The sequence below is a fragment of the Oncorhynchus clarkii genome, unplaced genomic scaffold (assembly GCF_045791955.1).
Source record: "Oncorhynchus clarkii lewisi isolate Uvic-CL-2024 unplaced genomic scaffold, UVic_Ocla_1.0 unplaced_contig_9004_pilon_pilon, whole genome shotgun sequence".
NCBI lineage: Eukaryota > Metazoa > Chordata > Actinopteri > Salmoniformes > Salmonidae > Oncorhynchus > Oncorhynchus clarkii.
Genome location: NW_027257982.1, coordinates 26,716 through 52,500, shown reverse-complemented (window position 1 = coordinate 52,500; position 25,785 = coordinate 26,716). Strand labels below are relative to the sequence as shown.

General features: G+C 43.0%; 1 protein-coding gene across 1 annotated transcript in view; it reads right to left on the bottom strand.

The window, feature by feature from the left end:
- LOC139394394 (hyaluronan synthase 2-like) overlaps positions 1-24,290 on the bottom strand; it is a 32,384-nt gene extending 8,094 nt beyond the window's left edge. The window contains exons 1-2 of the mRNA XM_071142449.1: positions 23,965-24,290; positions 9,071-9,697 (exon numbers count right to left, since the gene is read on the bottom strand). Coding sequence (XP_070998550.1) covers positions 9,071-9,697; positions 23,965-24,018 — 681 coding nt within the window. The 5' untranslated portion in view covers positions 24,019-24,290. The remainder of the gene's footprint in view (positions 1-9,070; positions 9,698-23,964) is intronic.
- Between the last annotated feature and the right edge of the window lie 1,495 nt (positions 24,291-25,785).

Sequence of the window (25,785 nt, the reverse complement as noted above, 5' to 3'; positions counted from 1 at the left end):
ACTGATGTACAGGGTTGGTACATTAATTACACTGATTACTGATGTACAGGGTTGGTACATTAATTACACTGATTACTGATGTACAGGGTTGGTACATTAATTACACTGATTACTGATGTACAGGGTTGGTACATTAATTACACTGATTACTGATGTACAGGGTTGCTACATTAATTACACTGATTACTGATGTACAGAGTTGGTACATTAATTACACTGATTACTGACGTACAGGGTTGGTACATTAATTACACTGATTACTGATGTTCAGGGCTGGTACATTAATTACACTGATTACTGATGTACAGGGTTGGTACATTAATTACACTGATTACTGATGTACAGGGTTGGTACATTAATTACACTGATTACTGATGTTCAGGGTTGGTACATTAATTACACTGATTACTGATGTACAGGGTTGGTACACTGATTACACTGATTACTGATGTTCAGGGTTGGTACATTAATTACACTGATTACTGATGTACAGGGTTGGTACATTAATTACACTGATTACTGATGTACAGGGTTGGTACATTAATTACACTGATTACTGATGTACAGGGTTGGTACATTAATTACACTGATTACTGATGTACAGGGTTGGTACATTAATTACACTGATTACTGATGTACAGGGTTGGTACACTGATTACTGATGGACAGGGTTGGTACATAAATTACACTGATTACTGATGTTCAGGGTTGGTACATAAATTACACTGATTACTGATGTACAGGGTTGGTACATTAATTACACTGATTACTGATGTTCAGGGTTGGTACATTAATTACACTGATTACTGATGTTCAGGGTTGGTACATTAATTACACTGATTACTGATGTACAGGGTTGGTACATTAATTACACTGAGTACTGATGTACAGGGTTGGTACATTAATTACACTGATTACTGATGTACAGGGTTGGTACATTAATTACACTGATTACTGATGTTCAGGGTTGGTACATGAATTACACTGATTACTGATGTACAGGGTTGGTACATTAATTACACTGATTACTGATGTTCAGGGTTGGTACATGAATTACACTGATTACTGATGTTCAGGGTTGGTACATTAATTACACTGATTACTGATGTGCAGGGTTGGTACATTAATTACACTGATTACTGATGTGCAGGGTTGGTACATTAATTACACTGATTACTGATGTACAGGGTTGGTACATTAATTACACTGATTACTGATGTACAGGGTTGGTACATTAATTACACTGATTACTGATGTTCAGGGTTGGTACATTAATTACACTGATTACTGATGTTCAGGGTTGGTACATTAATTACACTGATTACTGATGTTCAGGGTTGGTACATTAATTACACTGATTACTGATGTACAGGGTTGGTACATTAATTACACTGATTACTGATGTTCAGGGTTGGTACATTAATTACACTGATTACTGACGTACAGGGTTGGTACATTAATTACACTGATTACTGATGTACAGGGTTGGTACATTAATTACACTGATTACTGATGTACAGGGTTGGTACATTAATTACACTGATTACTGATGTACAGGGTTGGTACATTAATTACACTGATTACTGATGTACAGGGTTGGTACATTAATTACACTGATTACTGATGTACAGGGTTGGTACATTAATTACACTGATTACTGATGTACAGGGTTGGTACATTAATTACACTGATTACTGATGTACAGGGTTGGTACATTAATTACACTGATTACTGATGTACAGGGTTGCTACATTAATTACACTGATTACTGATGTACAGGGTTGGTACATTAATTACACTGATTACTGATGTACAGGGTTGGTACATTAATTACACTGATTACTGATGGACAGGGTTGGTACATTAATTACACTGATTACTGATGTACAGGGTTGGTACATTAATTACACTGATTACTGATGTACAGGGTTGGTACATTAATTACACTGATTACTGATGTACAGGGTTGGTACATTAATTACACTGATTACTGATGTACAGGGTTGGTACATTAATTACACTGATTACTGATGTACAGGGTTGCTACATTAATTACACTGATTACTGATGTACAGGGTTGGTACATTAATTACACTGATTACTGACGTACAGGGTTGGTACATTAATTACACTGATTACTGATGTACAGCGTTGCTTTGTGTTTCTTTGAAACTCTTTTGGATGTCAAGTTGAAGCTTTGTTTGCAACGTGGATGTTTCCCCGGAAAGATCGTTCCAAAACAAGTTAGTGTCAAGTGGGAAGGTCCGTCAGTTGGTCAACAAACAACCGTGTGAGTAAAGTCATATCTGCAGCGATCTCTTCACAGATTAGAAAGGTTTCTTCAGTCACTCCTTAATTGGGAATGATTTCATTGGGTAAGTGAAGTCATTGGGGCCGCTGTTTGGGACGTCATCCTGTACTGGAAGTGATACAGTAAGGTTGTGTTCTGACTGAGAGAGGGTTGTGGTTGGTTGTGTTCTGACTGTGAGAGGGTTATGATTGGTTGTGTTCTGACTGAGAGAGGGTTGTGATTGGTTGTGTTCTGACTGAGAGAGGGTTGTGGTTGGTTGTGTTCTGACTGAGAGAGGGTTGTTATTGGTTGTGTTCTGACTGAGAGAGGGTTGTGGTTGGTTGTGTTTTGACTGTGAGAGGGTTGTGATTGGTTGTGTTCTGACTGAGAGAGGGTTGTGATTGGTTGTGTTCTGACTGAGAGAGGGTTGTTATTGGTTGTGTTCTGACTGAGAGGGTTGTGATTGGTTGTGTTCTGACTGAGAGAGGGTTGTGATTGGTTGTGTTCTGACTGAGAGAGGGTTGTGATTGGTTGTGTTCTGACTGAGAGAGGGTTGTTATTGGTTGTGTTCTGACTGAGAGGGTTGTGATTGGTTGTGTTCTGACTGAGAGAGGGTTGTGATTGGTTGTGTTCTGACTGAGACAGGGTTGTGATTGGTTGTATTCTGACTGAGAGAGGGTTGTTATTGGTTGTGTTCTGACTGAGAGGGTTGTGATTGGTTGTGTTCTGACTGAGAGGGTTGTGATTGGTTGTGTACTGACTGAGAGAGGGTTGTGATTGGTTGTGTTCTGACTGAGAGAGGGTTGTGATTGGTTGTGTTCTGACTGAGAGAGGGTTGTTATTGGTTGTGTTCAGACTGAGAGAGGGTTGTGATTGGTTGTGTTCTGACTGAGAGAGGGTTGTGATTGGTTGTGTTCTGACTGAGAGAGGTTTGTGTTCTGATTGGTTGTGTTCTGATTTAGAGAGGGTTGTGTTGTGATTGGTTGTGTTCTGACTGGGAGAGGGTTGTGATTGGTTGTGTTCTGACAGAGAGGGTTGTGTTATGATTGGTTGTGTTCTGACTGAGAGAGGGTTGTGTTGTGATTGGTTGTGTTCTGACTGAGAGAGGGTTGTGTTGTGATTGGTTGTTTTCTGATTGAGAGAGGGTTGTGATTGGTTGTGTTCTGATTAAGAGAGGGTTGTGTTGTGATTGGTTGTTTTCTGATTGAGAGAGGGTTCCGTTGTGATTGGTTGTTTTCTGATTGAGAGAGGGTTCCGTTGTGATTGGTTGTTTTCTGATTGAGAGAGGTTTGTGATTGATTGTGTTCTGATTGAGAGAGGGTTCCGTTGTGATTGGTTGTTTTCTGATTGAGAGAGGTTTGTGATTGGTTGTGTTCTGATGGTGACAGAGATTTTGTAGTATAGCTGTATAGCTTCAAAATGGTCATATATGGAGAAAGATCAGCTGTTTGAATTGTTTGAAGAGGAATACATTTAGATTGTGTAGCGCTGTAATAATTCAATTTCTATCTTTCTGCTGTAAGAGCAATATATTAAAACACAAATGGCATGAAAGGAGAGTAACTAAAGAGAATGATATGGCCAGAAGATAATCAAACCACCTCAGGAAAAGACTTCTGTACCCCTAACCAGTCTATTGGTTTTGATACACAGAACACCAACACACACTCCCCCTTTCCCGGTGAGAACAGATACCCATGCGTAGTTAGGCATAGCCTGTTGGCACGTCTGCTAATGTGCACAACATTCCTCATGTTATTTTCATCATCAGCAGAGTGTTTGATTAGGCGAAGCTGCATCACTGCAATAGAAATGGAATTCCGTTTCTTTGATCACTGCCCCTTGGCAACCAGTCCCATAGCAACGTTAGCACCAAACCTGTTCTGACGGGGCCATAAATGGCATTAATATTCACAGATCACCCGCATCAAATTACTGCAAAGACTACAGATGCTGAAAACGAAGGGGGAAAGTCCCATTTAATATTTATAGTTTGACTGTAAAAGAGGTAACAGATTGCAGCTGTAACGAGCCTCAGCTTGGGGAGATGACATGAAAACCGCTAATAATCAGTTGTTCCTTCGATAAGTGGTTATCGGGAAAAGCTTGTGTAAATGGTCTCCTCAGTAAAACATGTTCAATCTGGCGTCAGTCGGTTGATCTGTGCCACAAATACCACAAGGTTTTGACATCACAAAAGGCGAAGGTCGGGGGGCGGTCATGAAGTCAGCAGACGAACAATGGATTCACCGCGGTTCCATCTGGATTCATACTACACATAGGACATGTCCTCTGTCTGACAGAGTTGTAGGTCTTCTCCTAACGTAGGACATGTCCTCTGTCTGACAGAGTTGTAGTCTTCTCAGACAGCGTTGTAGTCCTTCTCCTAACGTAGGACTAACGTAGGACATGTCCTCTGTCTGACTCCTAACGTAGGACATGTCCTCTGTCTGACAGAGTTGTAGGTCTTCTAATGTAGGACATGTCCTCTGTCTGACTGAGTTGTAGGTCTTCTCCTAATGTAGGACATGTCCTCTGTCTGACAGAGTTGTAGGTCTTCTCCTAACGTAGGACATGTCCTCTGTCTGACAGACAGCGTTGTAGTCCTTCTCCTAACGTAGGACATGTCCTCTGTCTGACAGACAGCGTTGTAGTCCTTCTCCTAACATGTCCTCTGTCTGACAGACAGCGTTGTAGTCCTTCTCCTAACGTAGGACATGTCCTCTGTCTGACAGACAGCGTTGTAGTCCTTCTCCTAACGTAGGACATGTCCTCTGTCTGACAGACAGCGTTGTAGTCCTTCTCCTAACGTAGGACATGTCCTCTGTCTGACAGACAGCGTTGTAGTCCTTCTCCTAACGCCGTAGTACGCCTGTCACATGGAGCTAGTTCCTCGAACAAACGAGGGGTTGTCTGAGGACAGCTTGGGTGTCCTGGGGGGCTTTCCTCTCACAGTGTGGTGAATATTACCCATAATGCACCTGCCAACAGAGTAATGACACCGCAAAGCAATGCAGGGTAACACTCTTTACACTAACTTTCTCTTATGCCTGTGTAGTTAAGTGTACAAGTGTTAAGTGTACATCCACACACAGTTATGGTGAGAATATAAGGTTTAGTTATTTTGACCCTATGGGTCCTGGTCAAAAGTAATGCACTGTATAGGGAAAAAGGGGGTGGTATTTGGGACGCACTCGGCCATGTTAGTTTATTGTGATGATCATGCAGCAACCGGTAGCTAAAGAAAGGTCACGTCAAGTTCATCCACTGATGCAACATATCTTATCAGACATAACAGGACTGCTAAGAGGAATGCTTAAAGGGACAGTTCAACATCATAGCCATCCTCTTCCGCATCACTCCAACGTCAACATATCTTATCAGACAGGACTGCTAAGAGGAATGCTTAAAGGGACAGTTCAACATCATAGCCATCCTCTCCCGCACCACTCCATCGTCAACATATCTTATCAGACAGGACTGCTAAGAGGAATGCTTAAAGGGACAGTTCAACGTCATAGCCATCCTCTCCAGCACCACTCCATCGTCAACATATCTTATCAGACAGGACTGCTAAGAGGAATGCTTAAAGGGACAGTTCAACGTCATAGCCATCCTCTCCTGCACCACTCCAACGTCAACATATCTTATCAGACAGGACTGCTAAGAGGAATGCTTAAAGGGACAGTTCAACATCATAGCCATCCTCTCCCACACCACTCCATCGTCAACATATCTTATCAGACATAACAGGACTGCTAAGAGGAATGCTTAAAGGGACAGTTCAACGTCATAGCCATCCTCTCCCGCACCACTCCATCGTCAACATATCTTATCAGACAGGACTGCTAAGAGGAATGCTTAACGGGACAATTCAACATCATAGCCATCCTCTCCCACACCACTCCATCGTCAACATATCTTATCAGACATAACAGGACTGCTAAGAGGAATGCTTAAAGGGACAATTCAACGTCATAGCCATCCTCTCCCGCACCACTCCATCGTCAACATATCTTATCAGACAGGACTGCTAAGAGGAATGCTTAAAGGGACAATTCAACGTCATAGCCATCCTCTCCAGCACCACTCCAACGTCAACATATCTTATCAGACAGGACTGCTAAGAGGAATGCTTAACGGGACAATTCAACGTCATAGCCATCCTCTCCAGCACCACTCCAACGTCAACATATCTTATCAGACAGGACTGCTAAGAGGAATGCTTAAAGGGACAGTTCAACGTCATAGCCATCCTCTCCCGCACCACTCCATCGTCAACATATCTTATCAGACAGGACTGCTAAGAGGAATGCTTAAAGGGACAATTCAACGTCATAGCCATCCTCTCCAGCACCACTCCATCGTCAACATGTCTTATCAGACATAACAGGACTGCTAAGAGGAATGCTTAAAGGGACAATTCAACATCATAGCCATCCTCTCCCGCACCACTCCATCGTCAACATATCTTATCAGACATAACAGGACTAAGCTTAAGGGAGGCACCACTCCATCGTCAACATATCTTATCAGACAGGACTGCTAAGAGGAATGCTTAAAGGGACAATTCAACGTCATAGCCATCCTCTCCAGCACCACTCCATCGTCAACATATCTTATCAGACAGGACTGCTAAGAGGAATGCTTAAAGGGACAATTCAACGTCATAGCCATCCTCTCCAGCACCACTCCATCATCAACATATCTTATCAGACATAACATGACTGCTAAGAGGAATGCTTAAAGGGACAGTTCAACATCATAGCCATCCTCTCCAGCACCACTCCATCGTCAACATATCTTATCAGACAGGACTGCTAAGAGGAATGCTTAAAGGGACAATTCAACGTCATAGCCATCCTCTCCCGCACCACTCCATCATCAACATATTTGAAAATGGCACGTTTCTATGTTTAGTAGCACTTGTTGGCTGAAGCTAGTCGTACCAAACGAGTGTGCTAGCATACTCTCTTAAAAACACCTTCACTTTAAAAATGATAAAAGAGCGGCGTTTGTCCATTTTGAGATGCCGTAGCCAGTATACACTTCCTCAAAATAGTCCGAATTAATCTAAGATAACTCAAGAAATCAGTTTTTTGCCGAAGTGATCTTAGTGATCTTACATCTAACTAAGATGTTTGGTGCTGTGTTTTTCAATGAAAAAATGTGCATGAAAACAAGTCGTCTTATGTTGAATGACAACAAAGACTTTATTGAAGAATCCCTACCGTTGACCAATCACCGACCAAGGGGTGGAAACGTCAGACACCGAACTTAGGCTTGCCTCCAGAAAAAAACTGTGTGTGCACGAACAGCTGAAAAAACCCTGACCGAAGTCCAAAACGAACCAAAATGTCACTAAATGTTGTTATAATACAGTATATGCACGAACTCTACCGAACTGTTTTGGCACCCTATTCCCTATATACTGCACTACTTTTGACCAGGGCCCTTAGGGTAGTGATCAAAAGTAGTGCACTATGTTTGGGAATAGGGTGCCATTTGGGACGTAACCTAAGTCAAGTCAAGTAAGTCATCTGTGTGTTGCCAAGCCAAGGCTTTAACCATCACGATCAGGTACGTTAGACAGACAACCCCACAGTGAGAATAACCACACAGGTCTGGTAGCTAATAGCTAGCTAAAACAGATCTGTGACAAGGACAACACAGTTAGCCCTCCATAAGCTTTGGATCAGAGGTTAGAATTATAACTGAAACCAGGAGTTTACGGTGGAAAGACAGCAGTGTACTAATCTGCGTCCCAAATGGAGCCCTAGTGGCCCTGGACAAAAGTAGTGCACTGAATAGGTGCACTCCAGTATTATCCAGAGCAGCTTGGAGGACCTACACTCCAGTATTACCCAGAACAGTTTGGAGGACCTACACTCCAGTATTATACAGAACAGTTTGGAGGACCTACACTCCAGTATTATCCAGAACAGTTTGGAGGATCTACACTCCAGTATTATCCAGAGCAGTTTGATCAGACCTACACTCCAGTATTATCCAGTGCAGTTTGGAGGACCTACACTCCAGTATTATCCAGAGCAGTTTGGAGGACCTACACTCCAGTATTATCCAGAACAGCTTGGAGGACCTACACTCCAGTATTATCCAGTGCAGTTTGGAGGACCTACACTCCAGTATTATCCAGAGCAGTTTGGAGGACCTACACTCCAGTATTATCCAGAACAGCTTGGAGGACCTACACTCCAGTATTATCCAGAGCAGTTTGGAGGACCTACACTCCAGTATTATCCAGAGCAGTTTGGAGGACCTACACTCCAGTATTATCCAGAGCAGTTTGGAGGACCTACACTCCAGTATTACCCAGAACAGCTTGGAGAACCTACACTCCAGTATTGCTGTATAACTATTCACGATGTACTATATACAGCACAGTTGGTGCTGTTTACTTAGTAAATGTTAATGAAGGAACTTAATACACGCCTTGGGATAGTAGCTAATGCGGATACTGTCACTTTTAAAGTTCCTCACTGAGAATACTGTGTGTTTTGACGCGATGCTATGCAACATGATCTGACTCCAACCTATTAGCCTACAGGTCTCTCCACTTTGTCTGAGTTGGACTGAGTGCAGAAACATATGTAAATGGGTTTCACGCTGAGCTCTAGCACTCTGTGAACAGCATTAGCCTTACAGCCGTAGGGCTACAGTACATACACAAGGCCTCCGCACCATCCTTTTAAAGAAGGAGAGCACAAAAGGGTCTTTGTGTACCCCCACCCTCCAACCCCTCCTCCCCCCAGGACTTACCTGAACATAGTCCACACTCCTCCCCAGGGCTTTGAAGGCTGTGTACATTACTTCCCTCTTGCCTCCCCACTTCTGCATGATGCAGACACATTTATTATTGAGCACAAGGCGCGAGATGGCCTGCAGGCTCTCAGCGTACATCTCGTCCGTCTCCTCAGATCCCCGGTGGTGGTAGTTATTTTTCCAGACGTACGTGGTGGCTTTATCCCACCCCATGATCTCCCGGAAGATCTCCATCATGTAGTTGTCGTCCTCGTTATTCCCGTCGATCACCATGATGACCTTGATGCCCGGGTAGGTCAACCTCTTGACCGATACCAAACACTTCCTCAGGTAGGCCGGGTCCTCCTGATAGGCTGCAATGCACAGGGCCAGTGATTTGGTGAGTTTGATGGGCGTCTCCATGGATCTCCTCATGTTCCGGTGTTCTAGGACAGCAAACAGGCTCTGGATGATAAGGTGGATGACCAGGATGGCCCCGTACAGCCCGAAGGACAAGTGGTTTCGTGCCGTGGTGAAAAACTGGTAGCCCATTATGTAGGCGGTAGAGATCCCCACGAGGAGCGAGACTCCAAACATTGTCGTCCCGAAAATTCTTAGGTAGGTGAGAGCTTTGTCACATTTCATCTGGAAAAGCAAACAAGAACAGAATCACTGTCAATGTCAAATGAGATGACAGTAGAGACATACAGTGGGATCAATAATGAGATGACAGTAGTGACACTGGGAGGACATTGATATGGTAATTACTAAATGAACACAGCTTCAGATATTAATTGGTCAACTTGTTAGAGATATACAGAAGACATAATGATGATAGTGATGATATATGTTCCTAATAATCACCATAATGATGATAATGATGATAAATGTACCTAATAATCATCATTACGATGCGTCACTGTAAAAGCTCTTCCCTAACTCTACACTGTCACCATAGCAACAGACTCCATGTTTCACAACAACAACAAAAAACGGGTTCAGATAGACTGTAAACAGACTCCTCCCATCTCTCTCTCCCTACATCCCCCTTCCCAAAATCCCCCTCTAAATGTCAGATGGTTCTCTATGGCCGATTGTTCCCAGTCTCTTTATTAATGCTGCATCCCATCTGCTGGGCAGACGTAAGAGTCGAGCGAGAGAGCGAGCACCACCCTCTGACATCATCTGTTTATATCTCCGTGGGAAGACAAGAGCAGGGAAATGTAAAACGCTGCCTCTCCACTAAAGACCCTTCTGTCACATTGAACAATATGGTGGTACATTTTATCAGTTGAGGCAGTAGGAGGGTGACACCTTTTGTTTAAGGCTTAGACATGTGATAGTTTAAGTGACACTTCAAGGTGTCTAATGCTGTTGAAAAGCAATAAACACTAATCACGACTTGTTTTATTTGAATGCCAGTTTTTAAAGACCCTAAAGACCCTTCTGTCACAGTGAAGCAGGTAGTGCATCTTGTTACTTTGTTTTAATTAAAGATCTTGGATCTATCATAAGTGACACTTTGATGTGTCCAATGCTGCCTGCATGGGTCTGTCCAGTAACACTAAAGACCCATCTGTCACAATGGAGAACAAAGTGGTACTTCTTGGTCAAGTAAAGGCTGAGGTCTTCTGGGTAGACTACATTAAAGGCTGAGGGCGTCTTGGTAGACTACATTAAAGGCTGAGATCGTCTTGGTAGACTACATTAAAGGCTGAGATCGTCTTGGTAGACTACATTAAAGGCTGAGATCGTCTTGGTAGACTACATTAAAGGCTGAGATCGTCTTGGTAGACTATATTAAAGGCTGAGGGCATCTTGGTAGACTACATTAAAGGCTGAGATCGTCTTGGTAGACTACATTAAAGGCTGAGATCGTCTTGGTAGACTACATTAAAGGCTGAGATCGTCTTGGTAGACTACATTAAAGGCTGAGATCGTCTTGGTAGACTACATTAAAGGCTGAGATCGTCTTGGTAGACTACATTAAAGGCTGAGATCGTCTTGGTAGACTACATTAAAGGCTGAGATCGTCTTGGTAGGTTACATTAAAGGCTGAGGTCGTCTTGGTAGACTACATTAAAGGCTGAGATCGTCTTGGTAGACTACATTAAAGGCTGAGGTCGTCTTGGTAGACTACATTAAAGGCTGAGATCGTCTTGGTAGACTACATTAAAGGCTGAGGGCGTCTTGGTAGACTACATTAAAGGCTGAGATCGTCTTGGTAGACTACATTAAAGGCTGAGATCGTCTTGGTAGACTACATTAAAGGCTGAGGGCGTCTTGGTAGACTATATTAAAGGCTGAGGTCGTCTTGGTAGACTACATTAAAGGCTGAGATCGTCTTGGTAGGTTACATTAAAGGCTGAGATCGTCTTGGTAGACTACATTAAAGGCTGAGATCGTCTTGGTAGGTTACATTAAAGGCTGAGGGCGTCTTGGTAGGTTACATTAAAGGCTGAGATCGTCTTGGTAGGTTACATTAAAGGCTGAGATCGTCTTGGTAGGTTACATTAAAGGCTGAGGTCGTCTTGGTAGACTACATTAAAGGCTGAGATCGTCTTGGTAGACTACATTAAAGGCTGAGTGCGTCTTGGTAGACTACATTAAAGGCTGAGATCGTCTTGGTAGACTACATTAAAGGCTGAGATCGTCTTGGTAGACTACATTAAAGGCTGAGATCGTCTTGGTAGACTACATTAAAGGCTGAGGTCGTCTTGGTAGACTACATTAAAGGCTGAGGTCGTCTTGGTAGGTTACATTAAAGGCTGAGGTCGTCTTAGTAGGCTACATTAAAGGCTGAGGTCGTCTTAGTAGGCTATATTAAAGGCTGAGATCGTCTTGGTAGACTACATTAAAGGCTGAGGTCGTCTTGGTAGACTATATTAAAGGCTGAGATCGTCTTGGTAGGTTACATTAAAGGCTGAGGGCGTCTTGGTAGACTACATTAAAGGCTGAGATCGTCTTGGTAGACTACATTAAAGGCTGAGATCGTCTTGGTAGACTACATTAAAGGCTGAGGTCGTCTTGGTAGACTACATTAAAGGCTGAGATCGTCTTGGTAGACTACATTAAAGGCTGAGGTCGTCTTGGTAGACTATATTAAAGGCTGAGATCGTCTTGGTAGGTTACATTAAAGGCTGAGGGCGTCTTGGTAGACTACATTAAAGGCTGAGATCGTCTTGGTAGACTACATTAAATGCTGAGGTCGTCTTGGTAGACTACATTAAAGGCTGAGATCGTCTTGGTAGACTACATTAAAGGCTGAGATCGTCTTGGTAGGTTACATTAAAGGCTGAGATCGTCTTGGTAGACTACATTAAAGGCTGAGATCGTCTTGGTAGGTTACATTAAAGGCTGAGATCGTCTTGGTAGACTACATTAAAGGCTGAGGGCATCTTGGTAGACTACATTAAAGGCTGAGGTCGTCTTGGTAGACTACATTAAAGGCTGAGATCGTCTTGGTAGACTACATTAAAGGCTGAGATCGTCTTGGTAGACTACATTAAAGGCTGAGGGCGTCTTGGTAGACTACATTAAAGGCTGAGATCGTCTTGGTAGACTACATTAAAGGCTGAGATCGTCTTGGTAGACTACATTAAAGACTGAGATCGTCTTGGTAGACTATATTAAAGGCTGAGTGCGTCTTGGTAGACTATATTAAAGGTTGAGGGCGTCTTGGTAGACTACATTAAAGGCTGAGGTCGTCTTGGTAGACTATATTAAAGGTTGAGGGCGTCTTGGTAGACTACATTAAAGGCTGAGGTCGTCTTGGTAGACTACATTAAAGGCTGAGATCGTCTTGGTAGACTACATTAAAGGCTGAGATCGTCTTGGTAGACTACATTAAAGGCTGAGATCGTCTTGGTAGACTACATTAAAGGCTGAGATCGTCTTGGTAGACTACATTAAAGGCTGAGATCGTCTTGGTAGACTACATTAAAGGCTGAGGTCGTCTTGGTAGACTACATTAAAGGCTGAGATCGTCTTGGTAGACTACATTAAAGGCTGAGATCGTCTTGGTAGACTACATTAAAGGCTGAGGTCGTCTTGGTAGACTACATTAAAGGCTGAGATCGTCTTGGTAGACTACATTAAAGGCTGAGATCGTCTTGGTAGACTACATTAAAGGCTGAGGTCGTCTTGGTAGACTACATTAAAGGCTGAGATCGTCTTGGTAGGTCGTCTTGGTAGGTTACATTAAAGGCTGAGGTCGTCTTGGTAGGTTACATTAAAGGCTGAGGTCGTCTTGGTAGGTTACATTAAAGGCTGAGTGCGTCTTGGTAGACTACATTAAAGGCTTATATGTAGTCTAAGTTGCAGTCCAAGTCTGTCTAAAAGCAAAGAACCCCTGCCATGTCTTGTTTGACTTGTGCTTGTAATTAGAGTTTTTAAATCAGCCGCCTCCTTGACTTGGATTAGGGACTGGAATGGGAACAGTGACATATAGAATGCTGCATGCATGGGTCTCTCTCCACGTGACCTAAAGCAGTAGGCGTAAAATAAACGCCTGAACTAGATCCCCCTACATACTGGTCTGAAACTAGATCCCCCTACATACTGGTCTGGAACTAGATCCACCTACATACTGGTCTGAAACTAGATCCTCTACATACTGGTCTGAAACTAGATCCCCCTACATACTGGTCTGAAACTAGATCCCCCTACATACTGGTCTGGAACTAGATTCCCTACATACTGGTCTGAAACTAGATCCTCTACATACTGGTCTGAAACTAGATCCTCTACATACTGGTCTGAAACTAGATCCCCCTACATACGGGTCTGAAACTAGATCCCCCTACATACTGGTTTGAAACTAGATCCCCTACATACTGGTCTGAAACTAAATCCTCTACATACTGGTCTGAAACTAAATCCTCTACATACTGGTCTGAAACTAGATCCCCTTACATACTGGTCTGGAACTAGATTCCCTACATACTGGTCTGAAACTAGATCCTCTACATACTGGTCTGAAACTAGATCCTCTACGTACTGGTCTGAAACTAGATCCCTGAAACTAGATCCTCTACATACTGGTCTGAAACTAGATCCCCCTACATACTGGTCTGAAACTAGATCCTCTACATACTGGTCTTAAAATAGATCCTCTACATACTGGTCTGAAACTAGATCCCCCTACATACTGGTCTGAAACTAGATCCTCTACATACTGGTCTGAAACTAGATCCCCCTACATACTGGTCTGAAACTAGATCCTCTGCATACTGGTCTGAAACTAAATCCCCTACATCCTGGTCTTGACAAGAAGGAAATAAATTGTCGGGGGAGGTTCTCTTCTGCACTGTTCAACCAATCCAGTAAATGTAGAGGATGAGTTAAGATGGAGTGTCTCCTTGTTAACATCCAAAAGTGGAAGACACGTGAAGTCACAGGCTCTCTTTCCATTTCCCCTGAAAACTGGAACATTCGGTTGTTGGGGACTCAGCAGAGGCTACTCTCCATGAAAAACCTCTCTATCTGTCACAGTGAAGAAGAAGCTGGTACATCGTGGTTAAAGTCTTGGATATGTGATTGCATAAGTGACACTTTGAAGTGTTTCGGTGCTGTTGTGAAGCAAAGAAACCCTGATACGCCTTGTGTCTAGACCGTAGTTTGGTTTCTTTTTGTTAAATCAGCCACCTCTTTGGCATCGAATAAGGCCTGGATCACTTGATACAGGATGAAAAGTGGATGTAATCAGTGTGTGAGGCGAGCTGAGTGCTGAACTGGCATGTTTCTGGACTTTTAAGCGTCATCACATTTACAAGACCTCTGACTCCATTCCCCTCCATATGGTCCATAAGTCCCCACCCCTTGGCCAACTGGTTAACCTAACGCATTGGTGTTACCGTCTGTAGTGTTAAACCAGTACAAAGAGTGTCCAAACCCTAAAATCTTTATTTTCAAGTCTCACTGTTGTAGGCTACACTTTGTGTGAACTGTGAACCTAAACCCCCTCATTCAGATGGTGCTAAAAAAGCCTAGATAACTGAACCCTGCGGGCCAGATGCAGAAGGATTAACCACTAATGTGTGTGTGAAGTGACGTTTTGCCTGCCCCCCCCTCCCTCCTCCTCCTCCCCTTAACCCCCTTGTACCTCCGGACCCTATGTAGATCTAAACCCTAGTTTGATGTTGGTAATGATGTGTTGTTGTTGATGGGGGCCGGGGGGGGGGGGGGGGGGGGTGCTCATTTTGGAAGTGGGCTGCTCATTTGACGGCTACTTGGAGCAGGCCTTTGCCGAGAAGCTGCTTAAGCACCAGTCCCTCGTGGCACGCTTGGACAGCCTCGGGTGGAGCCTCCAGATTGTGGGCCTGACGAAAACTAGGACAAAGAAATTGGCTAGGTACTGTTCTGTTTCAGCTGTCGTGGACTGTTTGGAGAAGGAGGTGCTTTCTGTACCCTTGAGTGCCATGTGTACAGGGACCTTTGAAATGTTTGAACTGAAATAAAATGTACTTGGTGGATGTAAATAAAGTATTTCAAATGTGTGTGTGTGCACGTGTGTGTGTGTGTGTGCACGTGTGTGTGCACGTGTGCGACATTGAGGGTGTCATCAACGTATTGAGATGATGTCACCTCACAGTTGCACAAGGCCCTGTGTGTGTTGTCCCTGGGCTGTTTGCCGGTGGGTTAGCTTGAACACTTGCAGACTGACAATACGTCCCAAATGGCACCCTGTATAGTGCACTACTTTTGACCAGAGCCATATGGGCCCTTGTTTAATATTAATGCACTATATAGGGAATAGTGCGCCATTTGCAACGCGGACTGACTGACGCACTGTGTTGGCTGGGTCTGGGGCTGGGGCTGGGTCTGGGCCTGGGTCTGGGCGGGACACTCCCTTTGCCTGAGATAACACCGCCAATGATCTCAATTGATAGTGAGTAAGGCTGAGTAAGTGATGGGGGATGTTGGAGAGTGAAGGCTGAGTTAGTGAAGGGGGATGTTGGAGAGTGAAGGCTGAGTTAGTGATGGAGGATGTTGGAGAGTGAAGGCTGAGTTAGTGATGGAGGATGTTGGAGTGTGAAGGCTGAGTTAGTGATGGAGGATGTTAGAGAGTGAAGGCTGAGTTAGTGATGGGGGATGTTGGAGAGTGAAGGCTGAGTTAGTGATGGAGGATGTTGGAGAGTGAAGGCTGAGTTAGTGAAGGGGGATGTTGGAGAGTGAAGGCTGAGTTAGTGATGGAGGATGTTGGAGAGTGAAGGCTGAGTTAGTGATGGAGGATGTTGGAGAATGAAGGCTGAGTTAGTGAAGGTGGATGTTGGAGAGTGAAGGCTGAGTTAGTGATGGAGGATGTTGGAGAGTGAAGGCTGAGTTAGTGAAGGGGGATGTTGGAGAGTGAAGGCTGAGTTAGTGATGGAGGATGTTGGAGAATGAAGGCTGAGTTAGTGATGGAGGATGTTGGAGAGTGAAGGCTGAGTTAGTGATGGAGGATGTTGGAGAGTGAAGGCTGAGTTAGTGAAGGGGGATGTTGGAGAGTGAAGGCTGAGTTAGTGAAGGTGGATGTTGGAGAGTGAAGGCTGAGTTAGTGATGGAGGATGTTGGAGAATGAAGGCTGAGTTAGTGAAGGTGGATGTTGGAGAGTGAAGGCTGAGTTAGTGATGGAGGATGTTGGAGAGTGAAGGCTGAGTTAGTGAAGGGGGATGTTGGAGAGTGAAGGCTGAGTTAGTGAAGGTGGATGTTGGAGAGTGAAGGCTGAGTTAGTGATGGAGGATGTTGGAGAATGAAGGCTGAGTTAGTGATGGAGGATGTTGGAGAGTGAAGGCTGAGTTAGTGATGGAGGATGTTGGAGAGTGAAGGCTGAGTTAGTGAAGGGGGATGTTGGAGAGTGAAGGCTGAGTTAGTGAAGGTGGATGTTGGAGAGTGGAAGTAACCAATAAAAACCTTGTGGCTGCAGCCAACTGCAAATCTAACACGTCATGTTGTACCGTGCTATAACTACAGTTGAGGTAGCGTGAGAGAGAGTGTGAGAGAGTGTGTGTGTGTGTGTGTGTGTGTGTGTGTGTGTGTGTGTGTGTGTGTGTGTGTGTGTGTGTGTGCGTCAGCTACCATGTCGGCATGTAAAGACTTCATATTTACACCTGTTGTCTGACTACATGTCTGAGAATCCAACATGAAGACCATTAGTTTGATTCTGCTGGAGCTGGCCCTGTTCCAGGAGGGGTATAAAGGCTAGGCGGACACAGGGAGGGGTTCCTGTGCTGAGCTGGATAGACTCAACGGAGAGTTGAAAACCTAAACTCTAAGGCTTTTACAGTTTAGATGAAATACAACACTGCGGCCAGAGCAGAGCTGAGCATTAGCTGAAACTGGGCCAAGAGGACTTGAAGTCTGTTCTGTGCAACAACTGAAATATAATCGTGGCAATGACTGGAGTCAATGGACTTTACAGCTCTAAAATGTACCTGCTGTAAAAACACTTATTAATGTAGTGGTCTACCGCCGTGGAGGTGCAGTTCACACCTGGTCAGTGACACCAAATCCCCTGTATAGTGCACTACTTTTTTACCAGAGCCCTGTAGGCCACAGCTGTATGAAGTGCACTAGATTGGGAATAGGGTGCCATTTGGGACACAAGCATGCCCACACTTGATATAACTTTAATAACCCTTGTCTTGGTAACACTTGTCTTGCTAACAGTTGTCTTGGTAATAGTTGTCTTGGTAACACTTGTCTTTCTAACAGTTGACTTGGTAACAGTTATCTTGCAAACCATTGTCTTGCTAAGCATTGTCTTGCTAACACTTGTCTTCGTAACACTTGTCTTGCTAAAAGTTGTCTTGCTAACAATTGTCTTGCTAAAAGTTGTCTTGCTAACAGTTGTCTTGCTAAACGCTGTCTTGCTAACACGTGTCTTGCTAACACTTGTCTTGGTAACAGTTGTCTTGCTAATACTTGTCTTGCTAACAGCTGTCTTGCTAACACTTGTCTTGCTAACATCTGTCTTGCTAACACTTGTCTTGCTAACATCTGTCTTGCTAACACTTGTCTTGCTAACAGCTGTCTTGCTAACACTTGTCTTGCTAACAGCTGTCTTGTTAACACTTGTCTTGCTAACACTTGTCTTGCTAACAGCTGTCTTGCTAACACTTGTCTTGCTAACAGCTGTCTTGCTAATACTTGTCTTGCTAACACTTGTCTTGCTAACAGCTGTCTTGCTAACACTTGTCTTGCTAACACTTGTCTTGATAACAGGTGTCTTGGTAACAGTTGCCTTGCTAACAGTATGTGTAGAAGGAGGATGAAAGGATAGAAGAGGGTTGTTGAATGAAAAAACAAGACATTGAATTGACATTCTCAGGTGTATGGTGAGGTGGAACTTCATGTGTGGATTAATCAATCAATCAATCAATCAATCAATCAATCAAATGGTGTACCATCGCCATGAATACATGGCTTCAATGGCACTTACACCTTACAGCATGTGCAGAAAGGGGAAATATATCTGGATAGAAGGGAATTGTTGAAGGAAAAAATCAGTTGGTGTCCTGTATTTAATAAATGTTAAAGTGATGTCCTTGTGTTGCTGGATGGGATTTAGCATAGCACTTACAGACTGCATGCTGAAGTGGAACCTCATGTGTAGTCATGAAGACCAGTAAAGTTAGATCCCCATTCCATTATCTATAGTTTCATAACGCATTTGTGTTACATGCTAATACAGTAACGGTACTATATTACAGTACTGTAGTTCAAGACGACAGAGATTCCACTTCATGTCTGAGAGGCACAGCTGCAGTGAAATGAAGACGACCCTCAATACTGCCATTATAAATGTCAGGAAACACATGCCTCATGACGACTATTCTATAGCAGATTAAAAGACAGGAGCGCATGGAATGACCAGGGATCCTTGTACAAGATGTTAATTATATATACAGCACTGTACTATCTCAAAGCTTGCTTCTGTAGTTAGTAACTTGTAGTTCTTGCTTGCTTCTGTAGTTAGTAACTTGTAGTTCTTGCTTGCTTCTGAAGTTAGCTACTTGTAGTTCTTGCTTGCTTCTATAGTTAGCTACTTGTAGTTCTTGCTTGCTTCTGAAGTTAGCTACTTGTAGTTCTTGCTTGCTTCTATAGTTAGCTACTTGTAGTTCTTGCTTGCTTCTGAAGTTAGCTACTTGTAGTTCTTGCTTGCTTCTATAGTTAGCTACTTGTAGTTCTTGCTTGCTTCTATAGTTAGCTACTTGTAGTTCTTGCTAGGCTTACTTCTGTAGTTAGCTACTTGTAGTTCTATCTAGGCTTGCTACTGTAGTTAGTTCAGATCAAACCTTCTCTTGAACTGGACTTATAAGCAAACTCAATGAACAAAAGTCACTGAGGTTCTGAGGTTCGGAAACGTGATTAAGAGACAACTAGTAATGTGTCAAAAGGGTGTGTGTGTGTGTGTGGTTGTGTGAAGTGACGTCCCCCGTCCCCCCCTCCTCCCCTTAACCATCTTGTAGTTCCGGAACCCTATGTAGATGTACAGCCTTTCCCTGTGGCTGCAGTATTCTCCCTGGTGGGGGAATCATGTTGTCATTAAGTGTTCCATCATTAAATGGAACACCCTACTCCTATTCCTCTCCTGATTGGAATCAGCTGTAGTAGTTACCATACAGCACAGAGTCTTCCCTCATACAACTCCCTCTGTCTTTCTGGATGGGTTGAACCTCAGGAAGAGGAGGAGACTGTGTGTGATGTTGAACTTGGGCGGTGGTGGCGCCTTGCCATCCTTGGCTCCTGGATGCTTTCCTGATTCAGCTAGCTCTCTGACTCATCCATCACATCTCTCTGTCCCTCCCTCCTTCCTGTCTGGTCCGGTCAGTGATCCTCCACCACTACTACTTATTGTTGCTCCAGCTCTCTGACTTTCTCCTACTCACCTCCTCTTTATGCTTCCCTCCTTCCCTCGCTCCTAGCTTCCCTCGCTCCTAGCTTCCCTCCATCCCAGCTTCCCTCCATCCCAGCTTTCCTCCCTCCCAGCTTCCCTGCTTTCCTCCCTCCCAGCTTCCCTGCTTCCTTCCCTCCCTCCCTCCCATCTTCCTTCCTTCCCTGCTTCCCTCCCTTCCATCTTCCTTCCTTCCCTGCCTCCCAGCTTTCCTCCCTCCCAGCTTCCCTGCTTTCCTCCCTCCCAGCTTCCCTGCTTCCCTCCCTCCCATCTTCCTTCCTTCCCTGCCTCCCAGCTTTCCCGCTTCCCTGCCTACCTGCTTCCCAGCCTGCAGTGTTTAAGCATGGCTGGAAAGGCCCTGACTGGGAGCACTAATACGGAACAGGCGTGGAATGCTTCCTGTGTAAATACACTAACTAACTCATTAGTGGATAGTCCTACAGAACTCTTCCTCTGTAAATACACAAACCACCTCATTGGTGGATAGTCCTACAGAACTCTTCCTCTGTAAATACACAAACAACCTCATTGAACTCTTCCTCTGTAAATACACAAACCACCTCATTGGTGGATAGTCCTACAGAACTCTTCCTCTGTAAATACACAAACCACCTCATTGGTGGATAGTCCTACAGAAGTCTTCCTCTGTAAATACACAAACCACCTCATTGGTGGATAGTCCTACAGAACTCTTCCTCTGTAAATACACTAACTAACTCATTGGTGGATAGTCCTAAAGAGCTCTTCCTCTGTAAATACACAAACAACCTCATTGGTGGATAGTCCTAAAGAGCTCTTCCTCTGTAAATACACAAACAACCTCATTGGTAGATATAACCCTCAGAGATCTTGATTGCATACTGTATATAGTGTAGGTGGGATTAGATAGGAAGAGTACGCCTACTAGAAATGGGATAAATGGTAGTCTGAAATGCAGACATAAACAATGCATTAGTTTGTGTGTGTTGCCATCTCTCTGTGTAAGTTGTTGAGCAATGGCCCACACGTAGACACAGGCATGCTGAGTCATGACTTTCCTCATAGTAAGGAAGAGTAAGTAACCTTGTCCGAGCCAGAACGGACAAACGACTTTCCTCACAGGCAGCGGGCTTATTGTGACAAAGTTATTGTTAAACTATAAATGTGTACTGGTCCGGTAGATCAGGGATTCCCCAACTTGGTCATGGAGCCCCCCTTGGGTGCACTTTTAGTCTTTTCCCCCAACCACCCCAATCAAAGGGGGGGGGGGGGCAAAAACGCACCCGGGGGAGGGGGTGACTGAGTTTGTGAAACCTTGCGGTAGATGACAGTAGTCTTAACTAGATGACTGGATGTTTCAGTTTTAAGACAGTATTGCCATTGTGACATTCTATGTGGTCATGTTCAACCATTTAATAACAATGTCATAACTGTGGCTGAGAAAGTAGATAAACGCTGGTTATCTGACCTATGATGCCTGCCATCTGTCATAACAATGTTGACAATATAGTGACATATATTGAAAGGGAAGTCGGTTTATGTCGTGGCTGTGTTAAACCTAGAATTCTTAGTTGCTACATTCATTTTTGGACGTATTGATTCATTAATTTAAAAAACAGAGGTGGGTGACTGCTTTGTTATTGTTTCAACTGAGGATTCCAGCTTTAAGCATCTCCATATATGTTGAGTTGAGGACTCCCACGTCTCAACAGGAGTCTTCATGCGGTTATAATGAATGACAGCATGTACCCTTGCAGTCATGTGGTTTTGTTTTCACACAGTTTAAAGCATGTATTTGATCATTTACAGTCATATCCCACTGGGCACACACTGGTTGAAACAACATTGTTTCCACGTCATTTTAATTAAATTATGTTGAACCAACGTGGAATTAAATTACGTTGGACTAGCGTGGAATAGACGTTGAATTGACATCTGTGCCCAGTGGGATATTTTACTTTCAGAAATTAAAATAGTCTACTGTATACTGTAGGTGTACATCTTTGAATAAAAATATATCATCCCTACACAACACATGAGATATGATTATCTCCATAATGTATAGGCTTATCATAAATAAACTGCTATGGAATCAAGTCAACTCAACACCACAAGCTAAATAAACTGCTGTGGAATCAAGTCAACTCAACACCACGAGCTAAATAAACTGCTATGTAATCAAGTCAACTCAACACCACGAGCTAAATAAACTGCTATGGAATCAAGTCAACTCAACACCACAAGCTAAATAAACTGCTATGGAATCAAGTCAACTCAACACCACGAGCTAAATAAACTGCTGTGGAATCAAGTCAACTCAACACCACGAGCTAAATAAACTGCTGTGGAATCAAGTCAACTCAACACCACGAGCTAAATAAACTGCTATGTAATCAAGTCAACTCAACACCACGAGCTAAATAAACTGCTGTGTAATCAAGTCAACTCAACACCACGAGCTAAATAAACTGCTATGGAATCAAGTCAACTCAAAACCACAAGCTAAATAAACTGCTATGGAATCAAGTCAACTCAACACCACGAGCTAAATAAACTGCTGTGTAATCAAGTCAACTCAAAACCACGAGCTAAATAAACTGCTGTGGAATCAAGTCAACTCAACACCACGAGCTAAATAAACTGCTGTGGAATCAAGTCAACTCAACACCACGAGCTAAATAAACTGCTATGGAATCAAGTCAACTCAACACCACGAGCTAAATAAACTGCTGTGGAATCAAGTCAACTCAACACCACGAGCTAAATAAACTGCTGTGGAATCAAGTCAACTCAACACCACAAGCTAAATAAACTGCTATGGAATCAAGTCAACTCAACACCACGAGCTAAATAAACTGCTATGGAATCAAGTCAACTCAACACCACGAGCTAAATAAACTGCTATGGAATCAAGTCAACTCAACACCACGAGCTAAATAAACTGCTGGAATCAAGTCAACTCAACACCACGAGCTAAATAAACTGCTATGGAATCAAGTCAACTCAACACCACGAGCTAAATAAACTGCTAAATCAAGTCAACTCAACACCACGCTATATAAACTGCTAATCAAGTCAACTCAAAACCACTAAACTGCTATGGAATGAATGGTGGGCTGCTATTTATGTGTTTCGAACACCGCGCGCATTCACGCTGAGGGTCTATAAAACGCCTGAGCGGGAAAGGGAGGAAGTTCGAAGATTGTTGTGTCCTTGAATAAGGAGGGAACTTCACCCTAATTGGCTCCAGTACTACTGTGGCTGCGCGTGTAAAACACAATATTTCACTGTGTATATGACAATAAATACAAAATAAATAAAATACTGTATCCATGGAAAAACCGACATTTCGAACCGACTGAGCGTGCTCTGGAAGGAAACCCAATAGCTGCCTTGTCATTGGCTCAAGCACCCCTGCGATTCGAATGACGTATGAGGCTGTGACGTCGACATATGTTTTATTCTAACGGTGCAATAAATGATTTGGACAGTGATTATGTCCATCCTCGATGGAGTACCGTGTGAATCCAGTTTACGTTATGGTGTACATTTGTTTTATCCCCGTAGGCAGCAGGGAATAATAATAAAGAACTACGTTGTTTCGACTTTATAGTTCCACTATTTCATTTATCCACCGCATATTGGCTGAGATTAATGCAATACTAATGTCTATAAAAATTAAAAAAAAGTCGTAACCAAACCACACATCAACATGTCTACAGGACTGTTCTGTATGGGGTATATCCTACCATATCCCAAACATATGCCATAGTACTTTAATATAACAAACACTAAATACTTTCCACACCCTGACAGATACAGCATCACGATTCATTGATGTGGATTAAACCATGACTTGGCAACCACCGGACAATCATGACATGTCAATGAACTTCAGTTGCCAAGTTTCATCCAAAGCTCCATTCATTGAATTCAAATTATTCTAAATAAAAATGTCAAACAAAATGAAAATGTATGTTCTCATAATGAAATAAAAACAGCTAGTTAGTTGATAACAAAGTTGTCAAAGTGAATAATATTGCTGTGATGGGCATACCTTGAAGTAGCTGTGTGTGGCTGTGCCGTTTCTTTCAATGGATGCAGTCAGCATAGGCTCGGTTAGCAGCGTTCAACTTGGAGAAAACTTCTCAGCAACGTATCTTCTTCTTGAGTCACCTTTGCAGAAACACTCATGAAGCTTCTTAAAATGTCTCTTCATAAAGAAAAAAGTTTGTGCAATTTTCCAAGTCTCCTTGCTGTGAACGGTTGAAAACATTCATTCAAGTATTGTATTTGTTCTTCTTCTTTTAACTTCTCTCTTTGCATACATTAATTATATCATGTATACATTTTAAATGTATACAAATCATCTTGTTAGTCAACTTTGGCACAAGTGTAATATATACAACGAATAAAAGAAATAAACAAAAAAAATAAAAAATGTGTCATTCAACAGTAGTCAATGTTGGTGAGAAGAGCTGTAGGTAATACAGGTTAAAGTCATGAACTGCCCAACCGCGCTACTTTTACTACTTCTTCAGCGTCTAATTCCTTCCAGACGTCCTGGGTTTATGCTTCCTGCACGTAGCTCCTTACATTTCAAAAGACTCTTAACCAGGGAGAGTTTTTGGACTTGTTTTAATAAGGGGGGAAGGTTTGGGGATGAGGAGGAGCAACATATTGAGGAGAGAAGAGAGAGAGAAAAAAAAGTTGATGCCCACAAGTAAGTACCCCATTCAAACTTCTAAGACGTGGACCCCGGGATGGAGACGTGCCTTAGGCGAATTAACCTGAATGTTCTTGGGGGAATACATGCAGAGAGATTGCATTCGATTTTGAATATGCTTTCGAAATCTGCAAATAGTTTCTTTGCTACTTTGAATGAGGGTTTTCCATGACAAATGTCAGAGTATAGCCTACAGATAAAACACATAATCCTTTAGCAAAACAAAACAAAAAAACACTGCATTTAGTCGTTGTTATACTAGCTCGAAATAATCACTATTATTCTTGCAATATAACTTGTAATATTTTCCTGCTATCTTTTCTGTGCCCGTAAAGACCGTAATTATCCACCTGGTATTTGTCTGCCATCCATCAGTAGGAGCGCAGTACAAGCATTGGCCAGCAGGGAGCGCCATATAATTCTAAACCCAGTACTAGAGCCCTTGCCATGGAATAGTCTACTGCGGAGTCATGTAATAAGATCTAAATATATGACTCTGGTCTACTGTAGATGCACAGTCATTGGACAAGGCACATTCCTCTACCTTGTGATGGAATTTAAATAGGTGTAAAAATGACAATATCAGTTATTCTAAAAGCTAATCAAATGGCTAGCCACAGTTTTTGCATTGCCCCCCCCCCCCCCCCCCCTTTACGCTGCTGCTATTCTCAGTTTATTATCTATGCATAGTCACCTTAACTCTACCTACATGTACATATTACCTCAATTACCTTGACTAACCGGAGCCCCCGCACATTGACTCCGTACCGGTATCCCCTGTATATAGCCTCGCTATTGTTATTTTACTGCTGCTCTATAATGATTTGTTACTTTTAATTCTTAATTTTTTAATTATCTATTTTTTTACCTAACATGTATTTTTCTTAAAACTGCAATGTTGGTTAAGGGCTTGTAAGTAAGCATTTCACTGTAAGGTCAACCAACACCTGTTGTATTCGGCGCATGTGACAAATACTATTTGATGTGATTCATTAGCTCATGTTTTCAACAGAGAAAAAGTGGTTTCCATCTACCGTCCCAAGAGCTTTGTATGTTATCATTATTGAATGTGACAGAAATTCCTAATTAAAAGTCACTTGGCTGAAATTCCAAACATAATATATAAGATGAAAATAATATTGGTCGCTCACA